The sequence below is a fragment of the Macaca mulatta genome, chromosome 12 (genome assembly GCF_049350105.2).
Source record: "Macaca mulatta isolate MMU2019108-1 chromosome 12, T2T-MMU8v2.0, whole genome shotgun sequence".
NCBI classification, from domain to species: Eukaryota; Metazoa; Chordata; class Mammalia; order Primates; family Cercopithecidae; genus Macaca; species Macaca mulatta.
In genome coordinates this window covers 107,318,995-107,332,644 of record NC_133417.1, presented here as the reverse complement: position 1 = coordinate 107,332,644, position 13,650 = coordinate 107,318,995, and the positions used below count along the sequence as shown (strand labels likewise).

Sequence of the window (13,650 nt, the reverse complement as noted above, 5' to 3'; positions counted from 1 at the left end):
CAGTGGTCTCTACCTTGGCCGTCGTGATGAGTTTCTCTGAGGGGTCTCCCCGCTTCTTCCTGAGAGTCCAGTGCATTTCCGCTTTCCTATTGGGTTAACACACACCAAAGAGTACATTAGACACAATAAATGCAACACTTTAAACACTTCTGTGGTCCACGACCTTTGGTAAAAGGGAATCCAGTTTTCTTAGCGGTTTCTTCTCCTTCTTCATCAACTTGTTTCTACTTAAGTCTCCAGGAAGGCTGCCACTAGCGTTAAACAGGCTTAAAGAGCCAGGCACGGCTGGGCATAATAATATGCACCTGTAGCCTCAGCTACTTGGGAGGCCGAGATGGGAGATTCACTTAAAGCAGGAGTTCCCAGGAGTTTGAGTCTAGCCTGGGCAACATAGCAAGACCCTGGACCCTGTCTCTTTAAAAAAAAAAAAAAAAAAAAAAAAGCCAGGGCCTGGCAGGCTTGGCACCAGCAGCATTGAGCACTGTTACCTTCCTGGGTGTGCTTATTTTCATGGGGTCTTATCCCATTCATCTGTGCAGTGCTGAATGCCTAATGTATGTAGGAGTTTACTGGGGGAAGGGGAGAAGAATGTCATGACAGAGGCCAACTAGCAGAAGGAAGCAGGGCACCTCCAGGACTTGAGGGAGGACTGGTGTGACTAGAGCAGAGACTGAGAGAACTGCACAGGGTTGGGAGGAGTCAGACCCCCATGGCCTTGAAGGCAGGTTGAGGACTTTGGTCTTTATGTTGAGAACAAATGGAAACATTCAGGATTGAAAGCAGGGGAGCCAAAGGGTCAGACAGGCCTTTTGTGGCATCCTCAGGATTACCACAGATTTGGTTTCTTATCACATTTGATCCCTTCTTCCTTCTTTCCTTGAGTCATACAAGCTGCTTGCAATCCCTCCTCCCAGAAATCTCCATAACTGTGGTTACCAACCCTGGCTACACATTAGAATTATTTGAGAAGTTTTAGAAAATATGATTCACAGGACCTAACTCCAAATAATAACAGTCAGACTTGCTGGAGCTGGGGCATTTTAAGGCTTCTAGGGTGAGTCTGATATGCAGCCAGGACTGATAATCATGCTGTTCTCTAGAGTGTTGGAAGAGCAGCTCCTTAGTGCCAAAGTAACGTGGCAGGTAGAGTTGGTGACCCAAGTAAGCCCCGTGTGTCTGACGAGGCCAGATCTGGGCCTTTGTCACCTGGATCCCTGCTCGACCCACAGCTTCATCTTGGTGCTGGAGCTGGAATCTGGCAGGAAGGGTCCTGGAAGTCTCTCCGGGTTTACCCTCATTCTGTAGTGACAGTCACCTTTCCACTTTGTTATCAAAGTCACATCCTGCTATGAGAAGAGACAACTAATTATCTGCTACTTTGGCACTCTCTTTAATTCCCCTCTGAGTTCCCTCACTTAGTGGCTTTTTACCTTGTGTGTTTGTTTCTCACTTGTTAGCTTAGTGTTTGTAGCTGATGATATATACTGACATAAAAAAGCTAACACAAGTAAATAATTTTCTTACTTTTGGGTTTCTTATTTTGGAGACAAAGTCAATTTGGCCTGGTACAGTAAAAAAAACAAAAAAAAAACAAAAAAAAAAAAAACAAAAAAAAACCTCATCCCTGAAAAATGGAAAGGAGTAAGAGGCTAAGTTAGAAGACTAGAAAAGAGAAACTTAAAAAAAAATCCCTGGTTATAAAGCCTTTTAATCTAACAAGAAACTGTATTGAAAGGGAGAGTCAAGCTTCTTCTTTTGGAAGAATTTTAATGCCAAGAAGGATCAACCTTCAGAGTCAACAACGCACAGTCGTGAGCCTTCAGGGGCAAGGAATATCTTCTCATTTCACAGAGTGGGAGAGGGAGACAGAGAAACTCAGGGATTTGGAAAAATATTTTCAGGTGAGTCTTTGTTAGAAAAAGAAATAGTCTTAATTTGAAACTCTGTCAATTCAATTGTATGTTGCTTAGAAAAGTGTCAAAAGAACTTTCATTTTTTAGATATAAGAATACACATGTGGCCAGGCGCAGTGGCTCATGCCTGTAATCCCAGCACTTTGGGAGGCTGGGGCGGGCAGATCACGAGGTCAGGAGCTTGAGACCAGCCTGGCCAACATGATCAAACCCTGTCTCTACTAAAAATACAAAAATTAGCCAGGCGTGGTGGCGGGTGCCTGTAATCCCAGCTACTCAGGAGGCTGAGGCAGGAGAATTGCTTGAACCCAGGAGGTGGAAGTTGCAGTTAGCTGAGATCGCACCACTACACTCCAGCCTAGGAGACAGAGCAAGACTTCATCTTGAAAAAAAAAAAAAGAATACACATGTGAAATAACTTCTATCTAAAGTCATTCATTCACTGCAACAGATTGGAAACAGCCTAAATGTCCCATCAATTGGGGACTAGTTAAATGAATTATTATTAGCTTATACAATGGAATATTATACAACCATTAAAAAACACAAGCATCTCTTTATGAATTAACATAGAACTGCAAGATGTAGTAAGTAAAAAAAAAGACTCTGGGCCAAGTGCAGTGGCTCACACCTATAATCCCAGCACTTTAGGAGGCCCAGGTTGGGTGGATCACCTGAGGTCAGGAGTTCGAGACCAGCCTGGCTAACATGGTGAAATCCTGTCTCTACTAAAAATACAAAAATTAGCCAGGTGTGGTGGTGCATGCCTGTAGTGCCAGCTACTTGGGAGGCTGAGGCAGGAGAATCACTTGAACCCAGGAGGCGGAGGGTGCAGTGAGCCGAGATCGCATCACTGTACTCCAGCCTGGATGGCAGAGTGAGACTCTATCTAAAAAAACAAGCAAGCAAACAAAAAGACTCTGAACAATGTGTATAATATGCTAAAAGTTGCATATAATATCTATCTGTGTATGTATCTATCTGTATTTGCTTATATATATATATGCATTATACATTCCAGGAAGGGGACACAGGAAACTAGCAACCCCGGTTTTTCAAGGGAAGGGAGCTGAGCAGCTGGAAGGCACACTGTTTTGTACTTAAATTTGAAAAAAAATCTTCTGAGTATATTTCAGATTCAAAATTTGAATTAAAGAAACTAAACCTAAATAAAATGTTATGTCACTTTTAGTCTGAGTTACAAATGCATGATTAAAACAGAGTGATAGAAACACAGGTAGTAATACTTGATGAGTGAGCAAAACAAATGGAGGGACTGCAAATTCAAAACCCAGTTCTGTTATTCTGGCCAAGTCGTGTGCTCTTCCCCTGTTCATTCAACTAATGAACATTTGTTGAGAGTCTGCTGTGTGCCAGGTACTGAGATAGGCACTGGGGGCACAAAGATGAAAGATGTATTCGTAGGACGCTCACTGACTTGTGGGGAAATGACAAGTCAGTTTGCAATGCAGCGTGATAAATGTTGTGGCAGATTATGACAGGTTTCTGCAGGGCCTCATGGGAGGTGAAGCTAAATTAGGCTGGGAAGGTTGTTTACCGGCAGACGCAGTGCTAAATCTTGCAGTGAAGGGAAGGTAGAACAATTCCAAGCAGAGGAAGCAGCATGTGCTGGCTTAGGGGATAGTTTGGTGCGGGGGCAGTGTGAGGACAGTGTAAATTAGACACAGGCCAGATCTTGCATGTTACAGTTTGGAGTTTAAGAAAAATTGCACATGTTATATTTTTCTATTTGTAAAATAAATACATCTTTGATGCTTGGAATTTAACCAGAGGGCCAATGGGGACACGGTAAAGAATTTCAAGCAAACCAGTGATAAGACTGAGCTGTATTTAGAGCACTGGCAGCAGTGTGGTATTATAAGACCAGGGGAAGAGGAAGAGTCACAAACACTTTGCGAACACAAACTACAACATTGAAACCAACATGTGAGAGGCGCTTTCTCTGGTGGCTGAGGTATAGGTCCTGCAGTCAGGCTGTCTGCACTCTAGTCCTAACTCCTACACTTGATATCTTACAGACCGTAGGAGTTACTTAACCTCTGAGCCTCAGTTTCTTCAACTGGAAACCGACAGATGCTGCACAAGTGATCTTAGGTAATCTGTCCTTGGAAAACCTTCCAGCTGTCCTGCCCTCCACTCTCATGCACGGGTGCCTGCTGGGCATGTTACTTTTAGGACCACAGCAGGCTTTTTTAGGGAGCTGCTGGGAGGATGGAGGAGCAAAGACTGCAGGAGTCTGAAGTGCGGCCTCCAGCCTGCCTTGAGCCAGCTGCATGCCCTATCGTAGAACCTCAGCTTCTACACCTGTGAAATGGGAGTAATAATAAATAATTGTAGAGTTCTCAAAAGGTTTAACCAGGAAGAGACATTTGGAAATTCCATGTAACATACCATGTGATACATGAATATAAATGACTAATTTCAATACTTTCTTAATGATGGAAGAAAATCAGGATCTCATTAAAAAGTTTCAGCTTCAAGGTAGTACAACTTTTCTTGTGTAACAGAGAAGTCCCCTACGTTGTCTTCGTTAAAGACCTTATGATTTATGAAAATCATAAAGTATCTTGTGTTATTAAGATAAAAAAGATTAATATATATTATCAAATCTCTGCTCCCTTCTTGGGTTCTGCAGCTAGAACAAAGAAGTACAACTAGGCACACAGGCACAGAACAGACAGACCTCACGGATCTCTGATACTGTGGGGTTTTTTGGCTTCGAATCCTAGCTCTCTCTGCTGCCAGCCATGTGACTGGTCATCTCTGAGCCTCGGTTTCCTCATCTGCACAGTGGGGATCGCACAATTACTGGGAAGAGTGAAGGGAAGATTACACAAGGCTCAATAAGTGAGGGGCCTGGCCCTTAGCAGGGATCAGTGAGTGTTCCTTTCTCCCTTATGAACTGAGTCCTTTACAGATATGAACATTCTTTCAAAACTATTAGTTCATGTAATTCTTGCTTCACTGTTGAGAGGCAGGTATGGAGTTCCCAGTATTATTATTATTTTTTTGAGATAGACTTTCGCTCTTGTTACCCAGGCTGGAGTGCAGTTGTGCGATCTCGGCTCACTGCAACCTCCGCCTCTCGGGTTCAAACGATTCTCCTATCTTAGCCCCCGAGAAGCTGGGACTACAGGCACACGCTAACATGCCCGGCTAATTTTTTGTATTTTTAGTAGAGACGGGGTTTCACCATGTTGGCCAGGCTGGTCTCGAACCACCTGAGGTGGTGATCCGCCCGCCTCAGCCTCCCAAAGTGCTGGGATTACAGGCAGGAGCCACCATGCCTGGTCAGATCCCAGTATTATTATCTCTGTTTTATTAAAGAGAAAATGGAGTCTGAGAAGCATCACAAGGTCACTTAGTATCAGAGTGTCAGAGAAGTACTCCCGGCTCCACCCAGGGCTTCCCAACTACCAGTCTGACATTTTAATATTGATAATATTCCACTTAATTCGGGTTTTTTTCTTTTTGAAATAGAACACACTCATAAATATTTTTCCTGGGAATATTATTCAAGTCTCCTGGAATCATTAAATCTTGAGAACTGCTGGTGATCCCTCTACAACTTTCCTGCCAAATGGTCATCAAGGCACGTTTAAATGATTGTGGAGACCAAAACTTATCTCCTAAGGCACCCTGCTCCATCTTTGGACGATGTCCTAAGCCAAGCATTATTTTCCTGTTGTATGTGAAATCCACAGGATTAAGGGGCAGCCCCCTTCTGCTTGGTGGGATGCACCTACACTTGCCCACATAAGTAATGCTTGGGACTGGTCTCAAAACAGGCGGGGCAGCTCTAACTCCAGGCACTGCTGGCTCTTGTCCGTGTTCAGGTCAATTCCTCTACCTTGCATTTGAGGGCACTATGTGCTAACTGTGTGGGAACTGCGAGGTAGAAGCTTATTTCTCATTCTTCAGATGTTCTGGGTGTAACATACACACCCTTTGATATCAACGTGGAGTATAAGGATATTCAATTTGATATCTAGCGTTAATAGGCATTATTGCTGTTTTCCTCCTTATGACCATGACCTAACCCTGATAATTTAAAAAGTCTCTGAAAAAAAAATTCTATCCTTATTCATTCATCAATTACCATTTCTTTTTGAAAAAACACAATCGAGTTTTTAAAAACATGGTTCAAAAAAATTTGTTTTTTCTTTTTTGGTTTAGAAAATAGGCTGGTCTTGGCCGGGTGCAGTGGCTCACGCTTGTAATCCTAGTACTTTGGGAGACCGAGGCAGGTGGATCACCTGAGGTCAGGAGTTTGAGACCAGCCTGGTCAACATGGTGAAACCCCGTCTCTACTAAAAATGCAAAAAATTAACCGGGCATGGTGGTAGGTGCTTGAAATCCCAGCTACTCAGGAGGCTGATGCAGAGAATCGCTTGAACTGGGAGGTGGAGGTTGCAGTGAGCTGAGATTGCGGCATTGCATTCTAGCCTGGGCTACAAGAGCGAAACCCTGTCTCAAAAAAAAAAAAAAAAAAAAAAAAAAAAAAAAAAAGAAAGAAAGAAAACAGGCTGGTCTCAAACTCCTGGGCTCAAGCGATCCTCCGGCCTCATCCTCCCAGGCAGCTGGGATTCCAGGCATGTGCCACTGTGTCTGAAATGGTGAAATGGTTTGATTTTTAAATGAACCCAGATGTACTCTGGATCAATCATATTTCCTCAAATCTAAGCCTGATATAAACAAATTATTCTGTGTAATCAGCTAATAATGTTGCCTTCAGTGTTGTAAAGAGGTTCTTAAAATGTGAGAAGTTCACATGCAATAAATGGAAAATGAATGAATGCTCTCCTGTAGTAACGTGAGCCTGCCTCTGCCACAACATTGTGCTATTACCTGTTTCATTGTTTATCTTCCTCTTAGATTCTAGGCTCCTTGGAAGGTCAAGGATAGAGATGATTCATCTCTGTATCCTCAGTAACTATCACAGTGTCTGATACTCAGAGCGTGTTCAATATATGTTGGCTGAGGGGGCCAGGCACGGTGGCTCACGCCTGTAATCCCAGGACTTTGGGAGGCAGAGACAGGTGGATCATGAGGTCAGGAGATCGAGACCGTCCTGGATAACACAGTGAAACCCCGTCTCTACTAAAAAATACAAAAAAATTAGCCAGGTGTGGAGGCGTGCACCTGTAGTCCCAGCTACTCGGGAGGCTGAGGCAGAAGAATGGCGTGAACCCAGGAGGCGGAGCTTGCAGTGAGCCGAGATCACGCCACTGCACTCCAGCGTGGGTGACAGAGTGAGACTCTGTCTCAATATAGAAAGAAAAATAAAAATATGTTGGCTGAGGGGAACCAAATGATCAGTGGGAGAGAAAGCTTTATATTGCCTTCACAGAACTTGGGTGGGACTGGAGGGAAGGGCAAAGTCCTGTGGGGTCAGAAAATCTTCCTGGAGCAGATGGAATGTGTCCTCAGGAATGGAATTTTCTAGAAGGAGTGTTGGATGCTTAGCTAACATGATAGGCAGTGTTTTTGATTGGACAGGGCTCAGCTGGGGGCTGCAGTGAGGCTTTATAACAGATGGTTGAGCATAGGCACTGGAACTGGGCTGCCTGACCAAATCTTGCTTCTGCCATTTACCAACTGTGTGACATTTGGTAAGTTACTTAGCCTCTCAATGCCTTAGTTTTCTCATCTGTAAAATGGAGTAATTCTACATACTTAGATTCATTTTATGAATTAAGTAAATGCATGCATATAAAATTTAGAACAAAGCCAGCCACAGAATAAGTGCTCTGCAATGTTAGCAATTGTGATTATTTTTATCTCTTTCCATTCCCTTGTTCTGCCTTGACCTTTCTTATCACCTACCCTCATCCCCTGCAATGTGCAATGCTTCCTACATGCCCCAGGCAAAAATGAATGACATACCCTGTGGACAGGCAGGAGATACATGAATGAATGTAGAGGATGAGTTGGTTTCTACACAGCTCCAGGAGTGGAGGACAGCCTGTGTGCTCTTCTCTGTTTGAACTCATCATCTTTGTCTGTACTACCCTGGGACTGTGTCTTACTACATGGCAATCCCTAAGAACGTGGGAGCTACCACATCCATAAGGAGAAGGTCTATCTAGAGAGAGCTGTGAACACTGAACATTTCCAAGAGAAGGCATGGTCTTTGGGGCAAAGACTGGCCTGGGAGTCAGAAAGTGTACTGAGTGTGTACTTTGTGAGTCCTTTGGAAGCAGGCTGAGTTGCCATTTCCATGAGTCTTGAGGGAGGTGGACAGGAAAGTGGGCCTTAGAGATGACAACACTTTTCCTTCTATAATACTGTGCCAAAATTGCTGGACAAAAAAGTGTAACACAAAAGCATTGTGGATACTAAATATACAAGCAATTACTGTAAATTTCCCCACTTTGAATTCTGCATTCTTAAATGCTCCATATTTTCTTTTTTTTTTTCTTGAGATGGAATCTCACTCTATCACCCAAGCTGGAGGGCAGTGGTGGATCTCGGCTCACTGCAAGCTCCACCTCCCGGGTTCACGCCATTCTCCTGCCTCAGCCTCCCGAGTAGCTGGGACTACAGGCACCTGTCACCACGCCCGGCTAATTTTTTGTATTTTTAGTAGAGATGGGGTTTCACTGTTAGCCAGGCTGGTCTTGATCTCCTGACCTCATGATCTGCCTGCCTCGGCCTCCCAAAGTGCTGGGATTACAGGCATGAGCCACTTTCTTATCTCATTTCCTTAGCAGCTCTCACCTTTGAACATGCTACACGCTCTGCTTGTGTATTAGGTCTGTTGTCTGTTCCCTGTACTATCCTGGAGCAGGGCAGGGATCTTGGTCTGTTTTTTTCACTGATGTATCCCAAATGCCCAGAAACTGCCAAGCACATAGTAGATAGCCGGTGTTCAAATATTGGTTAATGAATGGTGTCTGTGATGGGATATTTCCTCCCAGAAAGTACGATTCATAATTCTTTCAGCCCTAAGTGAAGAACTAAACTGTTGCTAAGAATAAAAGGGATAGTTTCAACAGTATAAATCATGGAGCATGGCAATATGGCAATATTTTTTGAATACTTGTAGCAAATATCTTTTCTTTTGGGGTCCAGAATCATTCTTCTTTCTTGTAGTTTTTTTTTTTCCTATAGAGATGGGTTCTCACTATGTTGCCCAGGCTGGGGTACAGTGGCTATTCACGGGTGTAATCATAGCACACTACAGCCTTGAACTCCTGGACTCAAGTGATCCTCCAACCTCAATCTCCTGAGTAGCTGAAATTCCTTCTTATAGTTTTCAGTACCCCATTTTCCTCTATCAGACATACTTTCTGTTCCCATTCTCAGTCCCTGTGGCTCCAGGGTGGGCCAATGGCATTTCATTTGGGTATGGATAAGTGACCCACATTGGTTTACATTCAATTCTGGAATGACCTGGGAAATAGAAGCTCGTGGCCAGCTTGCCACCCCTGGGGAAGAGCCTATCTAAGAGGAAGCCCTGAAAAGCAGGGCCCAGTCGTGGACAGAGACAGATTTTGGACAAATGCATGACTCTTAATCAAAGTCCCACCTTGTAGAACTGGGATTGGGGCAGCCCAGATAATTAGGAGGGTGACCCTCATGACTTCCAAAACCCCTGCCAGGCTATGGCACTAGATAGAGCCACCATCATACACTCGGCAAGTATTTGGTTTCTTCTGCCCCATTCTTGTCTTTCTCAGTCATTTCTTATCAAGGGCCTGGAATATTTTCTCCAGGGTACTATGAAGGATCTGAGATCCTTCCATGCTAGGCCTGGCTATGTTCCTGGTCAGTTTCTTTGACTCCATGGCTATTTATTTCCAGTTCAATAAGCTCTGAGGAGGGCAAAGAATGGGTAGGAAAGGGGCCCTAAACCAGAGGGTGTGGGATGAAAAGGATGGGCCAATTCATGGAGCATTTAATGAGCACCTTCCATGTGTCGGGCGCTGTGTTCGATGCTGGGGTGGAAGGGAGTGTTGCAAAGATGGACAAATGCCATCCTCACTATAGAAACCCTCAGAACCCTTAACTTGAAATGAAGCTAAGCTTGGGAGATCAGTGAACTCTTAGAGAACAGAAAGCAAGGCCAGATATCCAGAAAGGAATTTGCAGTTGACTTCTAAATAGTTAACTCAAGAATCAGTCTTCTCTACAGTAGTAATATCAACTCTACCAAGTGACAGTGGTAAAACAGTAACAATTATTTTAGCTACTGTCAAGATAAAATGAATTATATTTGACTGTTTTATGAGGTAGTTTAAAGTTACTCTTTCTCCTTTCTGTTCCCTGTCCCCTACTACCCAAACCAGACACCCGACTGACTTGTCCCCGATGGCTGGCTGTGATTACTGTCCTAATTTGTTCTTTCTTCATCTGCTACAAACTGCCTATTTTCTGTCCCTTCTGATAATGCAGGAGCTCTGAGGGACTTCTGAAGCTGTTTTTGCACCATGCAGAAGTGTATTAACTGGAATTCCTATGTTTGTGTCTATAAAACCTCTCGTCTTCTCAGTGTGAGATCACCTTCAGGAACGGCGTCATGTCGATGTGCAGCTTGCGCGTGTAAAATTCTTTTCTGTTTGAACATATCAGCCCTTTATTTATACAACTTTGAGGCTCTTCTGTCTTCTGAGCTGCTGCCTCCAAGGACTGCTGGGCTGCCTGTGAAGAGAAGCAGAAAGCTCAAACTTTCATATGAATGATATACAGTGCAATAAGAGCTAGTCCAAATCCCCAAATATTTACAGAAGGCAATTTTTTAAATCATTGAAACAATAATACGCAACACCTAATTTTACTGTTGAAGACACAGAGGACCCTATAGAGAGAAAACAGCCCAAGAGTGTTTATTTATTAGTACCTATGGAAGTGGAAAAAGGGACCTTCCTAGGTCCCAGGGCTTTAATTATTTTATTTAACCTTCACAACAACCCTGTAAGGTGGGCACTGTTACTCCCATTATAAAGACAGGAAACTGGGAGGCTCTGGGAGGTTAAGCAACTTGCCCAAAGCCATTAGCTACTATATGGCAGAGCTAAAATTACCATCTGTTGAAGGCTCCTTTTTAATGAGATATTTTTGATACTTACATAGCTTCCATGAATGGTTATCAAATCTGCTTTGCAGCAAATATGGTTATAGCAAGATTCCAGTTTATTTCCAAGATGACAAAAATGAATTTGATATGTTAGGAAGACTGATTTGAACAAATATAGCAGAGAGAGAAGGAAGAATGAGCTAACAGAGGAGTCTGGGAGGCCCCGGGGGCTCTCCAAACTTCTGGGCCATGCAAAGGGTGTCACGTTTCAGGATACCACACAGTTGGATCTGAAGTTGCACTCCAGCCCATGCCCCACACTGCAACCTGGGTGCTCCTTCCAAGATGCATACTGGCTCATATCACTTCTCGGCTTGAAACCTTCAAAGGCCATTGTCCTCAAGATGAAGGCCAACCGGCTTACAAGGTTTATAAGCCCTTCCTGCCTGGCCCTAGATGATCTCTCCTGCTTCATTAGGTCATACAACAAATATTTATTGGGTGTCTTTTCTATGCCAGGCAGAGCAGATAGGGCAGTGCCCAAAGGGACGAAAGTCTCCACCCTCATGAAGAGTGCACATCCATTCCATTGAAAGGGAAGACAGAATTCACAAGGAAGTGGAACATAAGTATGTCTGAAGGTGGTTTGTGATAGGGAGAAAAATAAAACACAAAGTGGGCTGAGGGAATAGCTGGGGATGGAAGTGGAGGCTGCAATTTTAAGCAGGGAGTCAAGGGAGGTCCCATGAAAAAGCAATGACAGGGCAAGCTCTGAAGATGGTGAAGGAAGGTTCTAGGGTCTATCTGCATGAAGTGTTTACTTCGCTATGGGAATAGCAGGTGCAGAGGGCCACATGGACACCGGCCCTTGAGCTCCTGGAGCAAGACCTTTGCACGTGTCCTTCCCGCTCCCCTTCTTCTGATTCTTCTTCGTCTTTCAAGTCTGGCTTCCCTATGCCCCTGTGACCACCCAGAGCATGAGCACCTCCTGCCATTGCCCACAATGATTGCTCAGGCTTGTGCAGCCATCTCTCCTCCTCCTCTAGACTGGAAGCCCCCTGAAGGCAGGAACCATGGCTCTTCCATTCCCATTGTCCCGGCAGTTTCTGGCACAGGGTCTGGAAATGAACACACACTTGATACATATTTGCTGAACAAAAGAGTAACTAACAGGTTATGGCCCACCTCAATTCAAAGGAGGAGGGAGCAATGAAGATACCTTTACAGGAAGTATGTGTTGACCTCCAGAAGACAGTCCTCTAGGGAGCACTGGTTCCTCATTTCCAAAGAGAAAAGTTATTTATTATTTTTGGGACAAATTTGCTGGGGTCACATACATTAATATGTCATGAGATCACTGAGAGTAGATTTGATAATTTCCATATTTTCTAGGAGACTCTCAGATGGCCATCTCTCTGGGCAGTCATAAAGTCTCCCTCCCATAACATTTATATTACTTTTAAACATTAATGATGAATTAACAATTGGTGAGTCCCCACAAGCAGTTATCATTCCAATGAACACCCACACCCTTTTCTTTTGCTCTGAAATGTGGCTAGAGATAAAGATTGTTCTGGATAAACACACGTCCAATTTTTTTTTTATCATCTCAGTCACATATCTGATTAGCTTTTCAGGGTGAGACAGTCCCTCTCCATTTCTCAATCACATGAAAGCATTTGGTCCAAGCTAGACTCAGACAAAGCATTTCAAGCTTTCTAGCCTCCACAATCATGCATGAATCACTGGATTGAATAATAGAAATCAGATGATAATGATTTGAGGGAAATTTCTCCATTATCCCCAAGAGAAGTTTTCATGTTTGACTGGAGAACAAAAGGCATAGTCAAGACCAATTTCAATGGCTGAAATTACTTTAACTCCTTATTTGGGGCTCCGATTGAAGAGTGGGGAGTTGAGAGGCTTTGAGAAAAGTCTCCCCAAGCCACTTGACCTATAAATCTTTCGATAAAACAATTCTCCTTACCATATGGCTCATCTCCCTAATGTTCAGGGGCCATCAATTCTAGCTTGATGGAATGTTTTCAGTGAAGGCTCTATACCCACTGGAATGAAAAGTACTGTTTTTGCTCATTATGTTCAAGTGTTCTAACGAATGAATGATAGTGAAAGAGGATTTGGGAGATGGGAGGAAAAAAACGATTAAACATATAAAGAAGAGGTAGTGATGTGAGAAGAAAAAGTCAGAAAATTGAAAGCAGGAAAGAAAGTCGCATGCTAGGTCCGGCACAGTGGCTCATATCTGTAATCCCATCACTTTGGAAGGCTGAGGCAGGAGGACTACCTGAGTTCAGGAGCTTGAGACCAACCTGGAAAACACAGTGAGATCCTGTCTTTACAAAAAATGTAAAGAAAATTAGCTGGGTGTGGTGGTACGTGCCTCTAGTCCCAGCTATTCAGAAGTCTGAGGTGGGAAGATCCTTGAGCCCAACAGTTTGAGGCTGCAGTGAGCTGTGATCATGCCACTGCACTCCAGCCTGGGCGACAGAGTGAGGCCCTGTCTCTAAAAATAAATAAATAAATAATAACAAATACAAAAATAAAAATGAAAGTCATGTGCTTGGGTGGTTTTTCATTTATCCATTAAACTGATATTTATCAAGTGCCTACTGTGTGTCAAACACACACACAAGCAAGATGATGCCTTTAGGTGGTGACTAGTCTGTGAAGACAACA

At 43.6% G+C, this 13,650-nt stretch overlaps 1 protein-coding gene across 1 annotated transcript in view; it reads right to left on the bottom strand.

Moving 5' to 3' along the window:
- The window catches only part of KIAA2012, a 138,618-nt gene that overhangs the window by 39,162 nt on the left and 85,806 nt on the right, over nucleotides 1-13,650 (bottom strand). The window contains exons 14-15 of the mRNA XM_015110675.3: nucleotides 10,440-10,577; nucleotides 14-86 (exon numbers count right to left, since the gene is read on the bottom strand). Of these exons, the coding sequence (XP_014966161.3) occupies nucleotides 14-86; nucleotides 10,440-10,577 (211 nt within the window). The remainder of the gene's footprint in view (nucleotides 1-13; nucleotides 87-10,439; nucleotides 10,578-13,650) is intronic.